At 34.3% G+C, this 27361-nt stretch overlaps 1 protein-coding gene across 5 annotated transcripts; it reads left to right on the top strand.

The window, feature by feature from the left end:
- Positions 1-2812: 2812 nt before the first annotated feature.
- On the top strand, positions 2813-11452 carry LOC149172225 (uncharacterized). 5 transcript variants are annotated; one of them, XM_089424271.1, is made up of 5 exons: positions 2813-3042; positions 4245-4492; positions 5225-6563; positions 7252-8337; positions 8458-11452. In XM_089424271.1, the coding sequence occupies exons 1-5, from the start codon at positions 3034-3036 to the stop codon at positions 10777-10779; spliced, it is 5004 nt and encodes a 1667-aa protein (XP_089280397.1). In that variant the 5' UTR covers positions 2813-3033; the 3' UTR covers positions 10780-11452. The 5 variants fall into 5 exon arrangements, with proteins under 5 accessions (XP_089280397.1, XP_089280395.1, XP_089280394.1 ...); XM_089424269.1 differs by having other exon boundaries at positions 2814-3098; positions 7252-11452; XM_089424268.1 differs by having other exon boundaries at positions 2814-3093; positions 7252-11452.
- Positions 11453-27361: the final 15909 nt, after the last annotated feature.

A 27361-nucleotide genomic window follows, 5' to 3' on the forward strand; every position in this document is an offset into this window, starting at 1 on the left:
ATTTTTAATATAGAAATTAAAACATCATTAAGTAATAAATAGTTGAAAATTGAACCAAATTAAGATTAAGAAAAAGTCTCAGGTTACTTCTAAAAATAAAGCATATTTATGTGTTGGAATAATTAAAAACAGGACAATATGAAGCTATGCGAACATGATATTTATTGCTTAAAAGCTAAACCATGCTTAAGTGATAAAGAATTGAAAATTGAATACATCTAAGATTAGGGAAAACCCTACCAATTTTGATGATTCATTAAATGCATGGAATTGTATTTAATATTCTATGCCATGATATCTATTTCTAAAAACTAAATCACAATAAAATGATAAGGGGTTCAAAATTGAATAGATACAATATTGAAGTTAATGTTTTGTTCAATATCTATTTTGTGAAAATTACAATAGAAAGGCATGATAAAGAGTTGAACGCTAAAAAGATGTGAAAGGGGTGAAAGTACAATTCCTTAACTTTATATCAACAACTTAAAAACAATAGCATAAAGAAGTGATATATAAAGTTGAAACAAGTTAATCATAATAGGTTGAAGTCTCAATGATCTTAACAATAGGTTGAAGTCTCAATGATCTTAACAATGTATTGATGTAGCATTTAGTGTTAGCATTCCATTGTCTTGATATTTGTTCTTGGTACACTAAAGCATAGCTAGGTGACAAAATGAAAAAATTGAATAGATCAATTTTATTTGAATTACAGACAAAGTTGTCCAAAAGGGTGAGATGAAATGGTGTATATTAGGATGCCATCATCAAATTCTATATTCAAATCTCTTAGATATGAAAAGTTGTATGCTAAGACATTGAAAATGAAGCATGCACTTCATTAATGTGATGTTAGAGTTTGCAATTCCCAAAATATCAAATGTAAGTGTTGAAAATGACCTAAAACATGAATTGGACTTAGATTTTATGGACTAGTATTCCACTTTGTGTAGTTTGTGATCAACTCATTACATTTACATATTTGAATTGACTATTCAAGTCACACATCCTGATGGCATTAATTGCTACGTAAATTGTATAAGTGCCAAATAATAAACTTACATATGTTGTTATTCTATTTTATATTGAAAAAATGTGAAATACTATGATTTTGATTAGTTTGCAACAAATGAAAATCACTTTGAATGACACAATGTAATATGATGCAACTTGGGTGATACTTCATCCATAATCATTATAAAAAATATTTGATGTTTCGCTTAACACTTCACTAATCATCAAGGAAACCAAACCTTGCTAAAATGACATGCTTGAGTGAAGACTTTACCCATCATCAAGATAATAAAGACATGTTTTGATTGAACACTCTAACAACTATTGGGATGAAAATGATGTGTTGTAGGGAACACTTTACCTATCATTAAGGAAACTACTTCACCCATCATCAAGATACCAATGACACATTTTAGGTGAACACTTAATCCATCATTATAAAAAGTACTTCACCTATCATTAAGGTGGACTTATATAAGATATTTTTCAAAGAATGTGTCTAAATGAACACTTTGTCCATGATCCACTAAACCAATTCTTACATTTTGGGTGAACCCATTGTTAATGAAATCAAACCTTGCCAAAATGACACATGTCATATAAACACTTCATGCATCATCATTATGGCTATAACACATTTAACATGAGCACTTCACCTATCATCAAACAAACCATTTCACCCATCACTAAGATGGTAATGACCTAGTGTAGTGAACAACTCACTCATCATCATGGAAAACACTTCAACCATCATTTTAAAGGTGATAACAACTTAGTTCGAGTGAACAATTCACCATCATTAAGAATCAAAGTTAACTAAATTCCCTAATAACATATTTTGGGTGAACACTTCACAATTAAAGAATCAAACCTTGCCCTTGAAAATTAAAATATGAGATGAAATGAATGTACTTAAGATGTACTCTTTTTTACTTATTAAAATATCAAATTATCAGAGTAAATCTCTAACCCCACGAACATAAGTAAAATGATTTTCTTAATAATAAATGATATGTTCACTTAAAAAAACTTAACAACTTATTCTTGAATATATTGGGTTCTTGGTAATAAGTAGTGTTCACGTTCAATATCACTAAATTTATATATGCTTTCTATATCCCTTTCACACGTGGCCAAAACACATAAAAGTGAGGTGAGGTGAGGTGAAAGACATGAAAGTGGAGTAAAACAATCTGATTAGGTGGATAAAGCATGCATCCTCAATGCATCCTCTTACCCCATGAGGGTGATGAAGTGTTCCCTACCTGAATCAATTGAAAATTCCTTGTGGAAAAGATCACAATGAGATAATGAAAGCCAACTTCCCTCTTATAAGCATGGTTCACGAATCCCAATACCCTACGCTTATGGGTTTTTATAAACCAACCGCCTCATGGTCATGGCTACCATAAACTTTGTGAATAAGGTAGTGATGTGTGGAATGTGTGAAACATCCTCACACTAGAGCGTATACATTTAAATAACCAAAATAAAGGTAAAAAAAAATTAAAATAAAGAAAGAACATGGAAGTACGGTCAGTGGTGGTGTGTGCAGTGCAAGTGTCGTGCAACAGGGATGTGACAGTCTCCAATAGTAGTATTTTATGTTACCAATGCCCATTATATCATGTTTATTTTAAATAATTGTTGGTCAAATATTGAAAAATAAAAATTGGAGTACCCAGATTTGATGGACAGATGGTGGCACAGGCGGTCAGAACTTTCTGCAATCTTTAGTACCATATAATAATACAGATATACATATTGTATATATTTTTTAAATATATATATAGTAAAGTAGTGTTGATCAGTTTACTCTTATAGCCACTTTGTATAGCTGTTTACTTGCTCCTATTTGGAATTTACTTCAACCTTCAGCCTTGCGCGGATGTGTTGGTCTGAGATGATGAGGATTTAGGGGCTTCAGACAGGGTGGGCGAGACCCCAGAATCACGCAGGCATAGTGTAACTTCGTTTGCAGCAGGTCTGTTGCCTCGAGAGGGAGATATTGGCTTCATGGGCATGGTGAATATCTGGTCAAAACATTAATATGCGTTTGGTACAGAAACTTGAGAGGTCAGGTTAGATCTCATTTTGGGTCATGTTGAAACAGTAATCAGTTTTTTCTTTGCACTGAAATTTCAATATCAGGCCTTCCTGGGTCTTTTTTCTTGGTGGGTTGTGATGGGTTTTGGCGCTCGCCAGAACCCATCTGAGTTTTGGCGTTGAAAGTGGTTATAATGTTACCAACGTTCAAAACAATCAAACTTATTAGATCATGAAACTCTTTGATGAGATCACTGTGGGTTTTAGAATAAGGCATCCCCGCAACTCCTGGCAAGAAATCTGGGCCTTATTTCATCATTTTCTTGGCATGGTCCATCATCGGGCTTGTTTGTGATATGGGTACCTTGGGGTTCCTTGGTTTTTTGAAGTTTAAGCCTGGCGTCTGTAAGTCCCAGACCCTCCACATAATGCTAATTTGATTTGCTTAGTATACCCAACTGTGTAAACATTTCTGAAGAAGCTTATGTTGTATGATTTGTAGTTTGAGAAATATACACATCTTGCATAGATTTCTGATAAGTCTCTCCATATATATGTAATTGTATGTAATGTGTATGTTTCAACGTTAGAGTGTGATATGATTTGTCTACTTCACACAACCTTGGAAGCATAATTTCAGTTCTTTGAGTTAGTTCATTGAACTGGGATATACAGTATGATTTCAATAGTTTATAGTGGGGATTTTTGGCAGCTGTGAACACTACATTCCAGACATTGGATTATGTATGCAAAGACTAGTACTCAATCAAACACTATTGAATGTATTAAAAGAGTTTGCTCAAAGTAGATATTGTGGTATTGAATGTATTAAGATTTTACTCGAAGTAGATATTGTGGTTTTTTCAGTTAGTCAATTTGGGCACCAATGGCCTCAGTCCTTCATTGTCCCAAAACACGGATTTAATATTTACACATGCAGCACTATCATATATATGTCCCTTTGTGTGTGTTGGTTCTCTCAAAGGAGTAAGAAATGTCGTTTTATATTAGAAGTCTTAAGAGCTTGTCCTCATAGAGATCCTTACGCAAATATTTAAGGTTCATTTTTCTTTGTTGGTTCTTAATAGAGAATGGTTTTATTCTGGATTGTTCACAACTGAAAGTTACTATAATTTTATTCTATATTGTTTACAACAATTGATTTATATTCATGATTACAGGCTATGGAAGTAGCTTCATTTATAGAGAAGCATAATGATACTGTAGATGGAGATGCCTTCAAAAGGATTTTGCGTTCCAACACTGCAACAGCTATGGAACTATCAACTGTCTCCTGTTACTCTAAGGTTGTGGGGAGTATCAATGACCAGGAAAATGTTGTTGCTGATATTGTTTCAAATGGTAAGCTAGAGAAATCATGCGTGAGAGATCTAAATGAGGTTTCAAGTTTCGGGAACTTTTCAATAAGGTACATGATCAATTTCTTCACATGCTTATATTCATAGACATTCTTTTCAGTTTTTATCACATAATTTTTATGATTTTACTATGACAGATGTACTTTGCAAATGAATTGCATGCAAACTAACATTTCAAACGAACTGATCACCTACTTGCAAAACTACGGCAACACATTGTCTTTCTTCTGCAATCCAAATGTTCTCACTCTAACTATATTGTCTATATAGCAATGGTTATCCTTATCAAAGTATAAGTGGTGTAGCTAGAATGGTTCTAAGATTCTTGGGGTTTAACAAGCCTAGTAACAATTTCAAAACCCATACCTGATACCTTGGAGCTACTATCCCTTGATATCCCAAATAGGTTATTGATCCCTTAATATGTTTACACTTAGCTTAACCATCTCGACCACAACAATATCAGTCAATTATGAAGTTATTTCTAATGGTATAGAACACCATTGTGCGATTCAAAAACTTGGCATAAAACCCGTTTCTCCATCTGTATATCTTAAAGAGTTAGATGTCATCGGAGTTAGATGAACCTTAGATTCTTACATGATTTTCCTGGAAAGAGTCACATAAAAGGGTGATCATAAATTTAATATAGATGAAGATATAGATGAGCTTGTTTCTGATAAGTTTTAACTTGATGACCTGCTAATTGGGCGTCAGTGATATGATTTTTTGCTATATAAATATAGTATCTAAAACTTCAAGGTGACCCTCTTGTATTGCAGAGATTATGTGTCTGCAGTTCGAGCTAAAGACATCACAAAGAATTGGCCTTTCGGCCACCGGTATCTGCAGAAATGCTTGGAAAATGGTAGACAACCATTTTTACCGCCATTCGAATCTCCAATTTCAGGAAAAGAAACTTCTCAGGAAAAGCTCAATGGCAAAGAAACTTTAGTCAACGGATGCGATACCCAGCAAACAAATGCTGGGTCAGAATGCTTGAACAAAGATAAAATTGAGGATCCAAATAATTCAGAAAATGGGTTAATTGCACATGAAGGGGTTGGCAAAAGGAGACAGAAGAATCGCCGAAAGAAGAAAAAGCTGGTTCCTAGGAAAGCAAGGCAACATCAATCTTTGTTGGGAACTGGCAAGGAATGTGTTGTACTCGAAGGCATAGAAGATCAACTGAAAGAAGAACCAAAGGAAGAGAAGGAATTTTCAAGAATCACAATGCAAAATGATGATAAACATCAAGAAACAGAAACAGAGCTAATAATTCCATGTGAGCATCAAGGCAAAGATTGTGTTCCTGATAGAGACACACTCTCCTTTATAGAATCACCAAATGCACAATGTGAAATCACTCAGGCCATGTTTGAACTAATGTACAAGGAAAAGGACAATAAATCAGAATTAGATGATATACAAATCAATGAAACAGGTGAGAAAAAAAGAAACAACATGGTTGCATGTGAAATTAAGTCTCGGGACGATAATAAGAAGGACCAAACTTTGGAGAAGAGCAAGGCAGATCCTGGGAAGAATGAAGAATTCGGGAATCCAGGATCTCTTCCAGAGGCCATGATACCAAAGGTTTGTCCTGTTTGTAGATCTTTCTCATCTACATCAAATATAGCCTTAAATGCCCATATAGATCACTGTCTTTCAGGTGAGTCAAATCCTAAAAAATCTGGAACAAAGTTTTCCAAGCCTAAAGTGAAGGTGAGAAAAAAACGATCAATCCTAGACATAATTGCTGCGGCACCTGTTTGCACGCTAGAGGACCTGGATTACAGTACTAGCAAAGAGCAGTCGACCGCTGATACACATCCATTGTCTTTGGATCAGCTCAATCTCAGAGACACCACCAAGCAGAAGCAACATCGATGCAAAGATCCCAACGTCCATGTATCTCGGAAGGGAAAGAAGCTGCGGATTCTGTCCAATTTGAAGGAAGACTGCCAACCAGATTCAAGGGAGGATCCCCAAAAGAAAAAACGCTCAAGTTTTGATGGAAAATATGAGGAAGTGAGTCCCAAGAAGATAAAAAGAGTGGCCTCCAATTCAAGTCCATGCCATAAAGGGGATGCAATCTCTTCCAAAAGATTGAAGATTAAGGTATATCATTTCAATACTAGCCTGTATAATTTGTTAGACAGCAAGTGACAACCTTCAGTAATAAGTGAGCTATTGTTACAGATTGAACAAAAATTTTGCTAGAGCCCCTTTCAAATAATTCCCTCTATTTTTTGTTCGGAATAATAATGTCAGTCCAACTATGCTATTTTGAAGAAACTGTTTGTTCTAAAGAAGTGAAAACGAATTTCATTGGTGAAAACCTTGCTAAATCTTGTATGAATGTAATATTCTGGTTGAAACGTATATTTTTTAACTTTCATTCTCAGATTTGCTCAGTTTTTTGAAATAGAAATGAATGCCTCTCTGTTCGTTATGGAAACTTGCATTTTCAAAAGCATTTTAGGTGCAGATGCTACACAAATGATTAAATTAGTCATAAGTTAACAAGAATAATGAAATCGTCTAAGGGTGATGATTATTCATTACTGCAATTAACATATCTCTGACAAGTAGAATGAAGTTAATATTACTCCTAAGCTGCCTGCTATCCTTTTTCATATCAAATCATAGATATTACTTTCCCTTGGTCAGAATCCTGCATGCTCAATTTATATAGAAACTTTGTTTCCTGCAATCATGTGGACTAAATTCATTTCCAATCATTTTGGTGGTATTTTATATTTTTGTTTATGGAACTCTAATTTAACTTATTTTTTTCAACAATTAGGTTCAAGCAACATCTGCAACTAAACGTTCTCTGAGTAAAGATACAGTCAAAGGCAAGTCTACAAGCACATTAGTAGAAGCTCTGCATGAGAATGGACCACTCAGATCTGGAAATGGAAGTTTACAGCCATGCTCCAGTGGGCGAGAAAGTACAAAAGCAGACACTTACCAGGAGAAACTAGTGAACTTCAAAGAAGATGGCGGGGATCAAGCATCTTCCGAAAACAACGATGGGGGGCCAACAGATGTACTGGAAACAGTGGCTAGGAATCAGCTAGAAGCAGAATTGCAAAGATCACCTGCAAAATTTACATCCCCTCCAGCTTCTGAGGCAGATGATATTCATATGGCAGTGTCAGGGAAAACTAATAATGCAAGATCAGAATTGGAGATATCAAAAAATAATTGCCCTCCTTTGGAGGTTAGTGATGGGTTTACTTGCAAAAGGAAGAGACATGTTTCTAAGTGTACGACGAAACATTCTCCCACATGTAATACCAATCCAGCTAGTTTCAAAGTGTGTCAAGAAGAGGAACATATATGTGATGAAGATAAAGTAGGACAGGACTGTGTGATGGTTAGTTCTGATGACAGTTTAGGGAATGCATTGGAACCTCAGATGCCAAAATCTAGTTCAGTGTCAAAGACACGGGAGCATGACCCTGGGCTGTCTTCGGATAGAATAGAATCATCAGTGAAGTGTCAGTTATCAGGCAGTGAGCTGAAAGAACAATCATCGTCAATCAACCTCTTGGAGAAGTCAGGCACATTAGTAAGGCCTAATACTTTATTTTCAGAAGCAGGAGGTCTTCAGTCCAAGGAAAGTACAACAAATAAGATGGGCAATTCAAATGCACAAGAGCAGCAAGCAAGGCCTTTCAGATGTGATATTAGTTCTGGCAAAATGGAGAATTTTGCTGCTGATATAATTCAAGATATGAAGAATGTCAAAGATGCCAGCACAGATGTTATTGCAAAGAAAGCAATGGCGTTGGATCTGGATGCACAATCAAAGACTGTATATGATGTTGAGCTGATAAACAACCATGATGACATCACGATTAAAGTAGATAGTGAAAATAAAGAGGTACAATATAAGTTACACTCTGTTGTATCTGCTTTCGATGAAGCTTCCAAAATAAATGCCAATTCAGGCAGGCAACTTCCAACACAGTCTTTGAAAGTTTCTGATGGTATGAATGTGCAGTTTGCAGGACCAGCAAGAGAAACACAAGCTCAGATCAGTTCCACTATGTCCTATTTTAACCAAATTTTGCAGTCATCACGAAATTGTGAGGTTGCCATGGATGGCAATCTTCAAAGTAGGAAATCTGGAAGCAGTCCGGCTCAGTTAGATTGTGATGTCCGTGAGTCATTAGGAGCTGTCAGTAGAACAACAATGCATACACTAGACATTTCAACTGACAGTCCAAGCAATGGAGTTGCGCATGTTCAATCATTACCTAGAGGAAATGACACGGGTTCTTCTTCTTTGAATGTCCCTGAGAACATTAAGATAACTGAGACTGGGCAGGAGAAGGTTGCAGCTCAAAGGAATTCAGGAACACAGTACTATGCCATGGCTGAAATATCAAAAGAGAAAGCACAATCCAGTTCTCTACAAAAGAAGACCTTGAGACAGAACTCTTCAACTCAAAATATGTCTGATTCCATAGGAAATTATTCTATGATTCTGAACCCTCCAAATAGGCAACTGAACTCAGTTGCCAGAGATCCCACTGCAACCAAAACAGTTCATCCAGAATCCAACATCCATGCATCAATGAATAACTATTTGTGTAGTAGACCTGTTGTGCAACCATCAAAATTACACCGGGGACTTGTAGTTTCACAAGGAAATATTCTTGTCAACTCTTTGGATAGTATGAGAGTCACTTCTGTATCAAACAATTCAGTTTCAGTTAACAGAATGGCAGCGGAGAGTGAACATTCACAGCTGAGGAACATGAAAGAAATTCCACAAGCTACTGCTCAAAAGTTTGTGAATTTCACAGGAGGTGTCTTTGGTCATTCAGCCTCTATGTCTTATTGCACCTCATCAATAGATCCTCCATTTACATCACAAAGAGATTCGCTTCAGGAAGCATCTATGCAATCAGAGATTTCCCAATTTGTCAATCATCCATGCCCATTTGGCAATAGCATGAGGTTTACATCAGTGACTGTACCCCAAGTTGTTTCGCCCGCTCTTTTTGCTGGGCAACTTGGTGAGGGAAAGACAGCAGAAGGGCTTTCATATGGTTGCATTACAGTTCAAGATCAGCCAAACCTTTGTAATTTCCGGAGCAATCCAAGTGCAGATAAACCAAACCCTTGTAATTTCCAGAGCAATCCGAGTGCAGTTCAGCAGCCAGCTCGTAACAGTTCTATCTGTCCACCACAGAAACAAAATGGCTCAAATCAGGCTTCTAACAACACTTTGTTTGGAATAGAAAATGGAAGCTATGGGGGAAACCTTGTTGTTGGTGTTCCACCTTGTGCATATACTGCTCAAAGTGATGCACAGGTTTTGTTAAGTTCCAATTCTAATGGTAGAGGCTGTACATCTGTGTCTCTTACAACCTCTCAACTATACCAGGGTGCATATAGGAGGCAGCATTCTGCTACCAATACATCTCATTCATCAGGGTTAATTACCACCCAAAAGCTCTCAGATACCTCAAACGTCAACACAATAGATTGTTGTGGTGAAACTGCTCTGTTTGGTAATCCTATCCTACGTTTAATGGGGAAAAATTTGATGGTGGCAAACAAAGATGGTGGGCAACCCAAGCAGCTAGACAAAGTTCCGACCAGCATGGAGGAATATCCAAATGCAAACTACCTCAGGCTTCTAGGATTCACATCTGAGGAAAACTTTTGGCAAGATGGGAACAGTTATCTTAATCAACCTCTAGAAAGTTCTATTACCTTTGATCAGAATAATCTCCACGCTTCCGAAGGTCTAAGAAGACGAGATTCAAGATCTTTAGGGGGTTACTGCTATCAACCTCCAACGGCTGCAGGGAATATTTCTGATGTTTGGCTAAGAAGATTATCAGTTTCACCTTGCCAATCATCAGCTGGTGCCAACTCGGTAAATATAGGTCCTGCTGGGAGTCAATTAGGTTTTACAAGCCCAACAATAAAATATACATTATCACACATTCCATCGACATCAATGGAAAAGGAAATGTCATACAGGCCTGTCGGTGCAAATTTTCAAGCAAAAAAGAAACCTCCGTCTTCTGCTGGTTCCCAATCTGTTCATGAAGTCATTATAATTGATGACTCTCCCGATGAGGGACCTGTAGCCCCCATACCGATTCTTGAACCTACATCTTTCAGTGGACGGTCTCCTCAATCTCAGGAGGGACATTCAACACCTAGGATTTCAAAAGCTAACTCTAAGTTCAGATCAGGAAATACAATGCTTCAAACTGCTCCTAGTTGCTTTTCAGCGCTAACAGAGTCCAGTGTGGCTTGTGGTTCTAATCTTCCAAATGCAGGGATGTACAGGCAGAATTGAATAAACTAGGAATAACCATTCCGGGATTTTACAAAATTCCATCACATTATAGCCAATTGTGCCAATCATGGGAGCGAGAAAGTATGTTATCAGCAAGGGTCACATTGCCTTTTCAGATATTGAAGAATATATGCTTTTGAGTTGATATTTGTAGGGTGAATTCCTCACTTGTAGGGGAATTACAATTTTGCAATCATGGAGAGTTTGAAGTTGAGGATGGTTCCAACTTAGTAATACTGAAGAATATAAGCTTTTGGGCTGATCATGGTAGCGGTGAATTCCTTATGGGTAGGGGAGTTTAGATTTTGCAGTCACAGAGAGTTCAAAATCGAGGGTAGTTCTGAAGACATGGCTTGAGAACCTTCGTGACATACCAGCACAAGGGTTGAGAGACCAGATGACTGTATTTTGGTTTCGCCTCACAGTTCATGTATTGTTGCAAAAGAAGGCAGACCACCCCAGGAGTAATTCAAGAAGTCTTCAAATAGCTGCTGTTCAAATTTCTCTAACTTTTTTAACATTTTTTTGGGTGCCAATATTGATTGATCAGTGTGGGTGCCTTTTCCACACTCCGGTTTTTAAGTCAAAGCAAGCATGTCTTGCAGGCAACTATAATCTCTTTTGTAGCTTCTGAGCCTGTGTTTAAGATATGGTTACGTATTTTCAGAATTCAGATACATGATTCTTTCACGTATTTTCAAAATTCAGATACATGATTGATTCTTTCATAACTGGGGAAAGGAAACATGTTTTCCTAGATAAAAATCAACATTATGAATTCACCATTCTATATCTAGCTATGAAAGCTTTGCATTGATGATAATTCAGTTAGTGGTTCACAATTTCATATGTTGCTATGAAAACTTGCGTTGATGATTGAATCAGTGATGCTATTTGCACGCCATACTTTCATTTCCCAGCTTCTCAAACCTCCTTATTTAGAACATGGGTTTCCTTCAACCAAATGAATTAGTCACTTCATTCAACGTTACAATAAGAGTTCTTCCCGGAAAATGGTGAAGCCACTTCATTCAACGTTCCAACAAATTGATGAACTCACTTAATTCAACGTTCCAATAAAACGGTGAACTCACTTCATTCAACGTTCCAATAAAATGGGAATGGGAATATTTTGTGAACTGTTGTCAAAAGTACATTATGAATATCCATGATCCATTTGAAGTGTTATTTTATTTGTAATGAGAATAGTTTTATTAATGTTATTTATAATATTTTAAATAATATATATATATATATATATATCTTCATTTTTATTGGTGGATGAAAATGTGAATTCTTATGAATGCAAGCAAGTATATTTATAATGTTTGAACTGTATTGTTTAGGTACGTTAATTGTTGGACTTGGTTGATGTTTGAACTGTATTGTTTAGGTACGTTAATTGTTGGACTTGTTTGTTTCAACCAGTAAAGATGTTAATGGTTGGACTTGTCTGTAAGTTATATAGTTTTAAGTAAAGATGTTAACCGTTTGAAGTAAAGATGTTAACCGTTTGGAGTTGTTTGTATATATATATATATATATATATATATATATATTCTTCTTTCTTGAATGATTTCTATTAGGATAAAAGAATTACATGAAATCCAAATAGTTTTCACATTGGTTATAAAAACAATATAGTTGGAATTGTTTGTAAGTGTAAATTGGTTGAAAAAAATTCAAATTTTTAAAGTTTTTTTTGAATGATTTCTATTATGATAAAAAATTACATGAAATACAAATAGTTTTCGATAGTTATAAAAACAATTTTGGGAAATAGAAGCTTCAACCAGCTGTACTCAATAATCCACTAATACATGTCTATTAATGTCTACTGAGATCTTGGTTATCAAATGCCAATTATATAAATGTTTTTGAGTATTTTTTTTTATTATTCAAAAGATATTTGATATATCTAAGAGCAAAGTATATTATATTTTCATTTATGTTATATTTTCATTTTCATAAATATTAATGTCTAATGAGATCTTGGCTATCAAATGTCATTGATATAAATGTTTTTGAGTATTTTTTTTAGTTATTCAAAAGATATTTGATGTATATAAGAGCAAAGTATATTATATTTTCATTTTCATAAGTTTAGTACTAGATAGTTTGATAGATCAATCTTGAACATATACAAAATTAAAAACATGTAAAATTATTCATATTTTAATTTATAAACTAGAAAATTGCAGATTGAATTGAGCAAAGTGAGCAAACTCATTTTTAGGTTAAGATTATTTATTGTTTTTATAGATGAAAAGTTAGTGAATACAAAAATATTATTAATAATATATATTGGAATAAAAAAGATCAGATATCTTTAAATATTTATTAATTTTCCTAATAAGTTTTCAATAAAAAAAACATTATTCTGAATGTATTTGAATCCATGAAAAAAAGCAGAATTCAAATATTTTAGGTTTGTGCAAAATTTGTTTTATTAAAAAAATTTAGATCCAAAAAAATCATACATTTAGATCCAAAAAAATCATAATATATATAGGTTTGAATAATAATATATATATCTTGATATATATAGATATAGATATATAGGTTTGAATAATAATATATATAGGTTTGAAAAATAATATATTTATAGGTTTGAATCATTTGTATTTATGCATATATTTTGAATTTATTTAAATAAGAAATAATTAAATTTAATATAAATAATTTCGTTGAAAACAAAAACGTGACATTAAAAAAATTAAAACCCAGATTTTCATCATTTTATACTTTTAAATGTTACACAGGTTTAATATAAAATAATTCTAAAATGTTTCACATGTTTACTATAATATAAAAGAATCTCTTAAAATAATATAAATTTAAAAATAAAAGATTAAAACTTTAACTTTTGCCTATTTATATAATAGTTATAAATAAAACAACATGACTAAAGTCAATATTTGCACAGATAAAAGAACCATCTGACAATGAAATACACACTTCAACATAAAAGGACACAGGCTAAGAGTACAAACTGAAGTGAAAGTTTACAATATTTGAGGCAATACTCTATTTGTTTTATACAGAGGCAGATACTACAAACTGGAGTAAAAGTTTTCAATATTCAAGGTAATACTCCCTTCTTTCCTCTAAGTCATCAAATATAATTGGGAGCATTGAATCCAAATTATCCAATAGTATAAACCACTTAACATAAGTGACCAAACGTTCCAACACAAAATCATGAAATATGACTGATTGCTTTGAATCCAATAGATACATTATTCTGATACTGTAAACCACTTAGAAGCTTCATGATAAACTTAAGAACGCCAACTCTCATTGTGGAGAAAATTACAGCTGTTAGTGTTCATGAAAAGACGTTGATTCTATTCTCTATTATTTTATAGATCACTCGATAATCTTCTAAACTTTCTGGTAAGTTTTATGTCAGATGAAGTTCAAAATACTAGCGCAGAAGCCAAGTTCCCCGAAGAGTTTATAGCAAATGACTGCACAGTGCATTTCTGACTGCACACTGCAATTCAATTCGAAAAGTTGTTGTTGAACAATATAAACTCAAAAATATGGCCACTGTTCCTGAATCTTCGAACTGAGAAAAACTATTACTGCTACTCTTCTGACATTGGCCTTTAGTGAACTCAAGTGTTCTACAGCCTCATACAAAGCCCTTTGCAGTATGAGTCAATTCGACTTAGAATTTATTCTTAGATCTGTTATGACTGCACATAGCAAAATTTTTTTCTGTTAAAGGATAGGAAAGCTTATCTCTATAGTGCTATTTTCAAAAAGTCTGCAAAATCTGTTCCAGCTCTTGATCAGGGATCTCACAGTACAAGTTTTCATATTTTTTTTAGAAATATTTATTTTTCTTTTACAGAACCATTAAATTTTTTTAGTGGATTTTCTTTTCTTAGAACTAAGCTGAGGGTGAGTAGGCAATAACTCCAAAAGCTGAGGGTAAGTAGGTAATAACTCCAATATTGGATGGAAGAACAATCTTTCGGTATAAGTAGGTAATAACTCCAATATGGATGGAAGAACAATCTCTCCGCATAAGTAGGTAATAACTCCAATATTGGATGGAAGAACAATCTTTCAGCATAAGTAGGTAATAACTCCAATATTAGATGGAAAAACAATCTTTCCGCATAATTATAACAAACAATTTCCCACATAAACTAAGCTGTTATAATGAGTTTTTTTTTTTACTGTAAGGCATGGACAAACTTATCTCCATAGTGATATTTTCAAAGAAGTCTGCAAAATCTGTTCCAGCTCTTGATCAGTGATCTCACAGTACAAGTTTTCATATTTTTCTAGAAATATTTTTTTTGCAGACGCATTAATTTTTTATAGTGGATTTTCTTTCCTTAGAACTAGGCTGATGGTAAGCGGGCAATAACTCTAATGTTGGATGAAGAACGAACGTTCTACATAATTATAAAAAAAACATTTCCAACAAACATAAACTAAGCTGTTACAATGAGAAGTTCATCATTATGTTAAGAAAATGCTGTTGCCCTCCTGAGAATTCTTACTTTGTTTAATAAGATATTGAAAAAAATTTAGTTTATGATTGGCTTGTTAATTTAGTTTATGATTGACTGGTTGCATGTTGTTTATGTTTGTAACTTGGGCCTTCACTCCCTTCCTCTGTAAATAACAGTTTGAGACCCTCTCTTGATTTCTTGAAATATTTTAGATGAACACTGCCATTGGATTGGCAAGATCGCGCTTACAACCATGAAAAATTTGACCAGAATAAATAGAAATAGTCTCTAACTCTGTGAAACATACAGAAAGCTATGTAACAGTCGAATTACTTCATCGCCATTGCAACTCAGCGAGCGAGAATTTCTTAAACATGTTACATGCGGATATGTCAGTTTGCTTCATTGTTAAAATAATATACTATTTTGAATCTAACTGATGACATAACTAGTATAATGATCTAATATCTAGGATTTTCCCTTATTGGTTTAGTGTATACAGGTCACAAGATTTGAATCACCTGGTAATTTCTATTGTTGCAGAGACAATACAAAATACAGTTTGCTCAGTCTGAATCAGACTGGTCACCCTTACTGATAAACACACATGGGGTTTTGATAATCAAATATGAGAAACCACAGAGAAGAGGTCCAGTGCTTAGTACATGGGATGCTGCTGTTAACTAGTAAACAGTGTACAGTGTTTAGAGAAATTGCTGAAGCCTGAACAGTGATTTTTCATGCATTTAATAATTAGCGTACTTGCTTTTAAGTTTCCTCGGCCTATAATATATGGACCAGTTGGGTACGATCACGTCCATGATTTGTGAAGAGACGTGCAAACATATCTTCCGCTGTCTTGTCTTGTCTAAATACTATATATAAAAAGTCGATTGAAAGTAGTTGTCTCGTCTAAATCCTATAAATATTTCGATCGAAATCTTTACAGATTCTAAAATTTTCTGACGAAGATATCAAATCATCATTGCCCAGAGATTGCATTGTCCAACGTTTACATTCTCATCTCGTCATTTCTAAGTATGATCGGTAACTTTAAATTGAATGAGGTATAATATACAAAGGTTTTAAGTTTAAATGGATTACTTTAAATAGTAAATATGCGTGCTTTTTTTCGAATATTAAAATTAGAATATTACCAAACAAATCAATTTACAGTCAGTCTACAGGACGGGGAAGGTTGGAATGGGCATGTTGTGTGAACTGTGGATGAAAAAGAAACATTCACCTAGGGTTTGAATGTAATTGCAGATCACTCTATATCTACTTTTAACATACCTAATATATGATGATATAGCCTATATACTTTTAAGACATTATAGTATACTTTTACGTATATTTTTAATATATGTAATACTTAATATATAAGTTGGTTTATTCATTTGAAAATAAATATTTATAACATTTTGAGTTTGGTTTTTAATTATTAAATTAGACTGGATTATTTTTAAAATAAAAGAAAATTTTGATTAAATAATAACGAATGATATTTGTAATTATAAATATATTTATTTGAAAAGAAAATTAAAGGTATTTGACTATATATTCCAAAAATAGAGTATGATGTTTTTATGTTCTTGATTTGGAAAAATTCTCAATGAGATTATATTATTTAATAGCAAAAAGTTATAAATATGTAAAGTAATGTTATGTATTATTTCTTTTTTTATTGTTGCAAAGCTACACGAGTTATGGAATCTATGATGTTTATTTCATCAATGTGAACTTGCTAAATATGTTTTTTTTGGGAAGATTTTTCCATTTTTATTATCTAGAATATTTATTTTCTTTATATGAATTTCATGGTTAAATGTAGCTTAAAAAGTGACAACACTAAGATGATTTATCTCCAAATATATTTTTGGTTTAATTATGCTAGCAACTTTAACTCAAGTATTATCCCTAATCTCAATCATTTTTTAATATTAGTACACTGATTTTAGGGAGGTTAGATGTTCAAGTGACATATAAAAGAATCTAGGAGTAACCATGCATATTTTTGAGGTTTGACTTGGCATCCATTAAACATGTATTCATGTAAGAATTTTCATATATATCAATTTTTATAGAAATAATTGAATCAAATTGCAAGCAACTTCCAATACATTAATTGCTATGAAAGCATGCACTCATCCATAAACCATTGAAAGCATGTACCTACCCATGAACCATTTGAGAAAGTTGTGTTTATTTCATCAACATATCATAATAGTTGCATAAAAATTGAAAAAAATAAATATGGTCTCACACATAAATGCTTGCCTTTTGAGTCTCTAAGTCTTTCACACCCTTAAAAATTTGATATACCTCTTTGTTTAAGTTTTTAATAATACTTTTTTGTTCAAACCTACAATTATCTCTCATAAGTGTAATGGAATATTTCCACATCAATATGTCTTCATCCTCTCCCTTAGGTTCCTTTTATAGTTTCAAATTGAGAAAAATCCCTAACCCTCAATCTCCAAAATAATTGATAGATAGGGTTTAGTCTTAACCCAATTAGATCAATGGATGAGATTAGATCTAAGTCACTTAAACAAATTAATATTTATCCATAGAAGTTTTTTCAATTACATAACATTAATCAATTAAATTAATTAATATGTTTTTCTTAAGTTTGACTTATAAATCATATTACTTGTTCCTCTTAAAAAACCACCTACCGAGAACCTCTTCTCCTCCATGCAAGACACTAGCCTATGTTGAAGACCTTTGGAAACTCATCAACACTCCCTCCTAACAAGAAAGGGATTCTCTACCACCCCCAAATTTTCCTTGTACAACAAAAACTCCCCCTTCACTAGGGGCTTGGTGAAAATATCTACTACTTTCTCATTTGTGGATATTTACTACAATCTCACAACACCTCTTTGGACCTTTTGTATGATGAAGCAATACCTAAACTCTATGTGCTTAGACCTGTCATGATAGTAGATTTGCTAGAAGCTTGATACAACTTTGATTGTCATAGTGAATCATTGTAGAGCCAATCTCAAGACCAAACAACCATGAGAGAATTTTGTGAAGCCATATGGCATCACAACTTGTTAGAATTGTAGCCATGTACTCAGTCTATGCTAAGCTAGGTGCCACTAGTGCTACTTCTTGTCAAACTATGAGATAATATTTGATCCCAAGCTAAAGCAACAACTTGAAGTACTCTTCCTGTCCACTGTAGTACCAACCAAATTCGAATCTATGTAGCATTACAACTGTACTCCATCATCTCTGAAATACCTCAGTTCATACTCCAGTGTACCTCAAAGATACCTGATCACATGTTTCATTACCACTCAATGAACTCTCCTCGGCTCCACCATGGAATGGTTGAGTGTGTTTACAACAGAGCAAATATCTAGTTTGGTATTGATCAGATACATTAAAGAACCAATCAATTAACTATACAATGTGGGATCTATCAACTCACTTTTCCAAGAATTACGCTTACTCAAGTTGGTAATCATATGTGTCAACATCAACATGCAATATTCCATCTTAAATCTCTTCAAGGTATCAATTGCACATACTTACCATGTCTAAGGAATTTATCTCTTGATTGTTAGCACACCTCTAATCACAAAAAGTATTGCATCAACCCTATGTCCTTCATCTTGAAATTTGAAGCAAGGTCCTCCTTACACATCACTATGAGGTTCTTAGATATGTTAGAAAGAGATCATCCACATCAAGAACCGAGATGAGCATATCACCATCAACAAGTACATAGTACAAGTTGGAATCTACCTCTCTTAGTGAAGCCTAAGCCAAGCAAGTATCCATCAATCCTTGAGTACCATGCTCAAGGTGCATGCTTGATGTTGTATAATTCCTTCTTTAACCTGAACACATAGGACTCCCTCCCATGCAACTCAAATTCCTGAGGTTGCTCAATATACACCTCTTCCTCAATTACCCCTTCGAGGAAGGTAGCCTTCACATCAATCTAATATGTCCTCCATTCCATCTTTAAAGCAATGGAAATGACCACCTTGATAGATGCATATCTAGTGTCAAGAAAAAAATTGTGACAACCCACCCCATATTTACCCACTTTAACCTACTCACCAGGGCAAACATGAGATGAGAGTTACTATGCATGATCTGATTTCCAAGATGCACTTATGGAAAATGGGGTCCACATGTCCAGAACTGACTACAAACACCTAGTGACACATGATCACACTGTTATCAACCTAACTTGACCCAACACTATTTCCTTTCAATTTCGTTTCCTTAAATTTAACACAACTTTCTATTTTTGGCAGTTTTTCAGGTCCTAAACTTCCAAGGCCATTTTGAGGACCTAAATGACATTTTTAGGGAAAGAAAAAAGATAGGAAAAGTGTCAAAATTTGTTTCACGAATTTTCTTCTTGGCCTCCTCATAGAGATCTTCGAAACGAGGTATTATGATAAGCAAACAAAGATTATACGCCAAAATTACAACCCCGGGAAGTTGGTGAACCAAATTATTCATTTATACAAACACTTTGTGACTATGGTACCTATAGGTCATGAATGCATAGTTTGTTCACTGTTTTCATTAGTTCATCAAATATTCATTAAGAAGGCTTGATGCACTCTCGCACTAGTTGTAATAAAACACATATTAGCACATGCATTCATACAAATCAACCATGAGCCATCAAACCATGAATTAAATCTAGATCAAAAGCACCTCATATAATAAGAAATATACCATGCATGTAACAAACATTCAACTAGAATGAGCCCATGAAAAACTAGTCATATAAACAATAGTAAATCAACACTTATGCTTATTGATTATCACTAAATAATAACACATATTAACATATGCATAATACCAACCAGGTCAGGGACTTCCATGTACCACCCAACCATAGATTGGGTTGAGCCAAATCTCTCTTTCAACAAATCACCCTCATGCCATATTCCAAGATTGAATGTAGGATTACAAGGGATAAACCAAAACATAACAAAATAGGGAATCCGGGGGTTAAATCACCCCCACCCTCAAGCCATAGTGATCTTGACTGAACCAGTCCAAAGATCATCAAAACCAACACAAGATTGGATGCCTCCAAATTTCTTCACCATACCCAAAGGAATTTTCCTGTCTCCACCCACCTGTTAAGGGATTCTTGCCGAAAACCATCTCCACCCCAACCCTTGGGATTTTCCTGAGACAACCTCAACCATGATCCAAAATCTACCAGCTTTCTAAAGCTTAACCAAATAGAGAACCCGTTACATCATGTCTATCCAGGAAATGGCATAGGCAAGGTCGTACACCACTGCCAATCCAAGAAAATCCCATGCCAATGACAACAAAATTACCAATAAACCAAATGCATGAACCATGCATTCATACCCCATCAAGATAATCACATTTGCAACCTATTATCTGCAAAATCCTCCCATTGGCTGATCTTTCTTTGTTTTTTTTTTTTTTTTTTTTTGCCCTTGCTTACTATTGTCCAATTCCTCTTGTGCTCCCTTACTTTTCCTTACGTGTTCCTTGCTTTCTTACTTGCGTCTTCCTTGTGTCCCAATGTTCTCTCTCTCTTGTTGTAGTTTCTCTCTCATATTTTCTTCCTAGTGAACAATGCTAGGATGTCCAAGAGTGTTTTATAATGTTCTCTCTCTCTCTCTCTCTCTCTCTCTCTCTTTTTTCTTAAATCTCCCTTGCATGCATATTCTTGTCTCTTCATCTCCCTTTTCTCTTATTTTCCTTTATTTCTCGAATTAATTGCCTTTTATTGCCCTTTGCATTTTGCCAATGCCAATTTCCATAGCCAATAAAGAATTAAACACAAGTGAATCCAAATGTAATGTTCCCCCCTCTTCATCTTAGAATACGTGTCCCGTGACCTTGATTTCATTTTTCCTTTTATGATGTCCTTTTATTTACATGAAAATTTAACCCAGGGTTGTTATAAAAAGTCTCCTCATAGTCTACTCCCTCCTTTTGAGAGAACCCTTTCACCATGAACCTTGCCTTATACTTCTCAACATTGCCATCTGATGCATGTTTAATCTTGTAGATCCAACAAGAAGTGACCATTATCTTCTCCTCCAGCCTCAATACAATATCCTAGATATCATTATTCATGATGGAGTTGTACTCCTCCATCATGTCATCCCTCCAAACCTACTTGGTCATTGCCCCCTCAAAAGTAGAAGGCTCAAATTCAATGATGTTGTTCATCAAGGCCATGTAGCTAGAAAATATCCCTAGTGGTTTACTCTCTCTGAAAGTGCTACTAGGAGCGTCCACATGCTCCTCATCATCCCTCAAAGTCTTCTTTGCTCATCTCCTCCTCCTCCCGGCAGAGATTGAAATATTGATCCTCCTCCTGATAAAAATATTGTGTTCTTGTTGTTGGTTTAGAACAAGTTCAAATTTAAGTTTCCTACAACTATTTTATCCCTAGAATTTACTTTAACTCAACAAATAATTTTTTTACTATAATATAAATTTTGATAACTATAAAATACAAATACTTTGGTACTTTTAACTTATAAAATTAGTAGTGGAAGTTTGTAGAGAATTAATCATAAAAAGCATCCACAAAAACCCAATTAAATTTCCTTAAATAATTTCTCCTTCATTAAATTACTCTTTCGGAAATTAGGGGCCCCCTTATTAGGGAAATTAACTATCAAAACTTTAGAAATTACAATAGAAATAAACCTAGAAATATTTAGAAAATTCCCCGCACCAAGAATATCCTTCTCCCCAACATGCCAAAACACCCTACTTAGTCTCCCACATGTGGTTGACCATTGTTCCTACTCTTCGGTAAATTTCTACATCTCTTTTCCTATGTCTACCTCTCAAACTTGTAATTAGTTTTCACAAGTATGTTGGAATCTCACCAAATGAATGTGTCTTCATCCTCTTCGTTAGGCTCCTTTTATGCTTTCAAATTGAGAAAAATCTCTAACCCTCAATCTCCAAAGTTATATTTGGCTATGATTAAATCATTACCCACCTAAATCAATGGTTGATATTAGATCTAAGTCATGTAAATAATTAATATTTATATTTAGAATTTTCTCAATTAGCTAACATTAATCAATTAAACTAATTCATTTTGTTTCCCTAAACTAGACGTAGGAAAGAAATTATATTAATTGTCCCTCTCAAACAACCACTTAAAGATCGCTTCTTCTCTTGCATGCAAGACACTCACCTGTGTAGAAGACCTTCCGAAGCTACAAAATCAATAGCTTTTTCCATGTATAGCTAGATTCATTGAAATGGGTTGAGGGTTTTGATGCATTTTGTTTACACTATGCTGCTATGTAACCAATTTTAACATTGTTTCCATTGTCCTCTGAACCATGAACCATGATGTAGGTGAAATTTGTCATGAGAGTAAACAAATTAGAGAGATCGAGTGCTAACCATAAAATGAAAGGACACATGTCAATTGGGGTTGTAATAATAAATGTGTGTTAAGTATAAGTGCCAATCAAGATTGTTATAAGAAAAGTGTGTTGAAAACATTATAATAAAAATAATTACCTCACACAAATTTGATTATTATTATTATATTTCTTTTGAAGTTTTTATGGAAAAATTTTGTTGTTTTCCATGGGTCTTTGTTTTGTTTTCAATAATTTTCACTTAGACCACTCAAACTTAGGATTACATCATGTTTCCCCCCTTGTATAACCAAATCCACTAAAGGAAATGTCATCTACAACATGTGTAACAACCCATGGTTGATTTTCCATGTAAATAAAATTAGGACCAAAGTCATGGGACACATATTCCAAACTGAATGGTGGGAAAACATTATAGTGGGCATCACTTGTGGTTTATTAATGATTATAGAAATCGGAAAAGGCATTGGCAAATGAAAAGAGATAATAAATGGCATTTAATTATGAAAATAAAGGAAAATAGGAGAAAATGAAGGTGAAGAGACACAAATATGCATGCAAGGTAAATTAGAGGGAAAATGAAGGAAAAATTAGACATCAATGATAAAAAGGCATCAAAGAAATAATTCACAACTTTTCGTTAGTTTTAGCTTTGCTCTCTTACACTCTAGCACACTTAGAGCATTCTTGAGGCACTCTAGCATTCACTTGGATTTGGAGAAAGAAAATAAATAAAGAAAAGGACAAGAAAATGAAAGCAAAGGAGAAAAAGAATAAGTGTGGATCAACATTACAAAAAGGGTACATTGCATGTAACAAGTTGCATGTGTGATTTCCTTGTTGTTCTTTGGATGCATGATACATGCATGTGGGTCTATGGTTATTTGTTGTCAGTGGCATGGGATTTTCCTGGATTGACAATATTTCTTGGATAACCATGATGTAGTGGGTTCCCCATTTGGATTTTCTAATTGGTTCTCAGGTTCCCTATGGCTGTGGGTTGGGATAGAATTTCGGGAGCCCTAGAACAAATTGGGTCCCTGGAGGTTGTGGATTTGGATGGTAGTTCTCTAGAGCCCTATAACAACTTCAGTCCCTAGAGGTTGTGGATTGAGATAGGAGTCCCTAGAGCCTTGGACAACTTGGAAAGAGACTGATCTGGTTTGGTTTTAGTGATTTCTGGACCAGTTAGGTGAAATAATTATGGTTGAGGGTTGAGGTGGTTTTGCCTCTACTATCCTTGGTTGGTTCTATTTTGATTTAACCCATATGATCCCACATTCAAACTTGGAATATGGCACAAGGGTCATTGGCTGAAAGAGAGATTTGGTTCAACACAACCTATGGTCAAGTGGTACGTGGAAGTACCTAACTTGGTTAGCATTTGCATACATTAATATGAGATATTTTATATTTTTTTTAATGGGCACGTCTACCAATTATTATGTTGATCTTATGGTTGAATTGTCGTGGTTTCTATTTTATTTATATGTTGGTTATACGCTTGGTTCTATGATGTGCTCGAGTTATGGATCTCGTTCATGATTTTATAAGTTACCAATGGTTAATGAATGCATGGGATAACAAGTATTGTTGCATCTAGCTTGAGAGGGCATTGAGCCTTCTTGGTGTTTCTTAGTTGAAGTTCAAAATTTTATGATCAGATATGCAATCATGACATGTAGCTTCTATGTTTACTATATGTTTGACGAAATGTCTATCATGCATTAAGCATGTCTTGGTCAAGATCTTACTTGAGTATTAAACATACCTCCATACACATATCCTTCACCATTAATGATTTCAATATCAAAAATCTATCCAAGCGGTATGAAATTTATTGTGAACCCCTTCTCTGATTATTACAAGTGTTTATTCCATTACTTGTATCCAGATCCAAAATTTTTGAGCTATCTAAGACTTCCTTGAAGATGGATGTGTCATTTTCTAGTGTACATATTTCACCCTTACTTTTCATGAGTGATTAAATTATATTAAAATATCCTCCCACAATCCATGGTTGATCTTTAATAATGGGGGAAGGGTTGCTTAGAGAGTGAAGGAATATCACCTTGTCTCTTCTCATGGATGGTCCATAGACATTGAATAGGTACTAGATCTCTACCAACCTTATAAGCTGCAATTTAATAGTTAGAATATGGGAGTAGCGAACATGTCAATTACCATTATCTATTCTAGGTTCCATATGGTTTCCAATCATCTAACTGACCCCTGAGAATCTGTGGCTACAAATTGATAATGACTCCATTTTCATACCAACACTCTTTCGATCTAATCAGTAGAGTACTTAGTTTCTTGTATCATCTTAGAATAAGGGGAATCCCCATTCTATCAGTTCCAAATAATCTTGTGCTTTCCTTTGTAGTTCATGCATATTATATTATAGGTTATCACTTTAATTGGGAACTAAGTTGAGTGGATTTATATACTTCTGAAATTAACTTGATTCTTCCTAAATTGATGAGAATTTCCCCTAGTTCTTATGATATTTGTTCATTGGATATTCTACCTTTTGGCTTTTCTTCGTTATGCAATTTAGGAGGATTCTTGAATGGTTAAGATTCTACCCCAAGTTGGGATCTAGATGACGATATACTTGGATTGTTTTTATGTGCTTGTAGTCATTCCTTTAAATAACCTTTACTGAGGATTTAAACCAGTTAATGATTTGAGATGGTGCTCAAATATTCTCCTTTCCATTCCTTAGTGATGCATTTGAGGTTTAGATTATCTAGATCCATGTTTTCTATGGTGTTAGGATTTGATTCATTTCCTTATTTTTTCATGCTGATCTCCCAAAGTATAGGTTCCATTGTTGTTTTTTGATTTCCTACCATTTCTTCCTCAACTTGGGGGATAACATCCACATTTTCTAAATCTTGCATGGGTAATCCACATTTGGGGTGAGCTTGGGGTTTATTGGATTTTGGGAATTATGAAGTTCCAGATTGTCTAAGGGATCAAAGTTATTGTTGGTTCTAGGTTTTTTGCGAGAGGATGGTGGTAGGGAGACCTTTTGGTTTCTTCTTCTCAATAGGGGCCTAGTGCAACCTTCATTATCTTTAAAAACCTCCAAATCTAGAGTATCAGCTAAGGTTCATAGTAGACAATCATGGAAAAAAATGGTCATATTGATGGCATCACCTACAAAAAAGGAGAATGTGTTCATAGTCCATGCTTCATTTCCTTTTCTCATATTGGTAATATTTGTGATATTCATATAAACACTTATTCAAGGATAAAAGATGCACCTTTCTTGTCTTGCTACTTCTAATATTTTGAAAAAAATCTCTGATGGCTTTTTTTATCTTAGCCAAAATGTCCTCCTTCCATAATTCTCTTGGCAGGGAGTAAAATTATATCCACACTACTACTACTAAAAAATATTCCTTTCTAGGCATGAACATTTATGTCCAATATCAAAGGCATAGGCCAACTAATTTGAAGAAGTAAGGGACTCCTTCAAAAACTTTAGCTTTGTCTTCTAAATTGGAAAAATTTATTATGAGGAAACCTTTTATCCCTAATTCAAGCTTTATTTTTCATTTTGGTTTCCATTTATGCTAGATCCACCATTAAAGCGCATTTTTCATTTGCCCATATTCCCAATAATTTTCCTATGAGGGCATGGTCTTTCATATACAAGATATAATCTCTGATGTAATTGGATTTGAATTTGAATCTAGGGCCCATTGTTGTTTTGGGAGAACAACTACTTGGAGAGAATTTATGTGGTTGAGGAGCAACATTATCAGTTTCATATTTGTGAGAGTTGTCAATTCCACTTGATTTATTGAGGGTCACTTTTCCTGAATCTTGACCCTAATGCCTCTAAAGGGCACTATCACCTAAGACAATGTGACTAGAGGAGGGAGAGACACTCCCTTATGTAGAGCATGCCATGTGTAGATGCTTCAGAATCCCCACTATTTTGCTACAAAAACCCTAGGTCTAGTTTGAGCTAGTTCAACCAAGATCATGTTTTCACATGCAAAGACTTGGCATCAAGCAAGTTTGTAAATGAAATAAATTTTATCAATCATAAAGATTTTATATTTATTTTTTAACTATAATAATAAATTTTATGTTATAAATCTACTCTAGGGGGTGCATCAGGTGCATTCAGTAGTCCAAATATTGTGAAATCATTCCCTTTAATATAAATATGTTATACTCTACAAGCCATAACTAAAACCCAAAATTATTTTACCTCAAAACTACTAAGACTAAATCTGTACACTCTCTAAAATTAACCTAGTAAAAGACAAAATTTGACTTTCATGAACTAAACTAATTTGGAGAGTCACCATCCCCATTTACCTCCTCCATTCCTTCAAATACAACATCATTAAATCCTGGATCAATTGATTTTTGTCATTCACCAAGTTCCTTGAATAGATATAACCATGTTGTCCTTGTGCCAAATATTATGTAGGGTCTCCACTTGACACCTAACACTTTGCAATTTGTCTCCTATCCTTTGAATCTACATTCATTGGTCAATCAAGATATTTGTGGTTGATTCTAACATATTTTCTAGGTGATTAAACCAAATTTGAAACTGCAATATGTCATCTCTAACTTATTAGAGGTCCTCTACTCCATGTTTCACCATTCTTACATAAAACATTTCCTCACAACAAAAGGGGTACACTTATAAATTCTAGCATGACACCATAAGCATCCAAACATCCACTT

Source organism: Pinus tabuliformis, chromosome 4_2 (genome assembly GCF_031772625.1).
Source record: "Pinus tabuliformis cultivar Carrire ecotype Pingquan chromosome 4_2, CPIR1, whole genome shotgun sequence".
NCBI classification, from domain to species: Eukaryota; Viridiplantae; Streptophyta; class Pinopsida; order Pinales; family Pinaceae; genus Pinus; species Pinus tabuliformis.

Bases quoted from the DNA above. Each gene is read 5' to 3' on its own strand.
- LOC149172225 (XM_089424267.1), top strand. The intron at 4,493-5,224 runs GTACATGATCAA...CTTGTATTGCAG, and splicing joins TTCGGGAACTTTTCAATAAG to AGATTATGTGTCTGCAGTTC. The intron at 6,564-7,251 runs GTATATCATTTC...TTCAACAATTAG, and splicing joins CCAAAAGATTGAAGATTAAG to GTTCAAGCAACATCTGCAAC.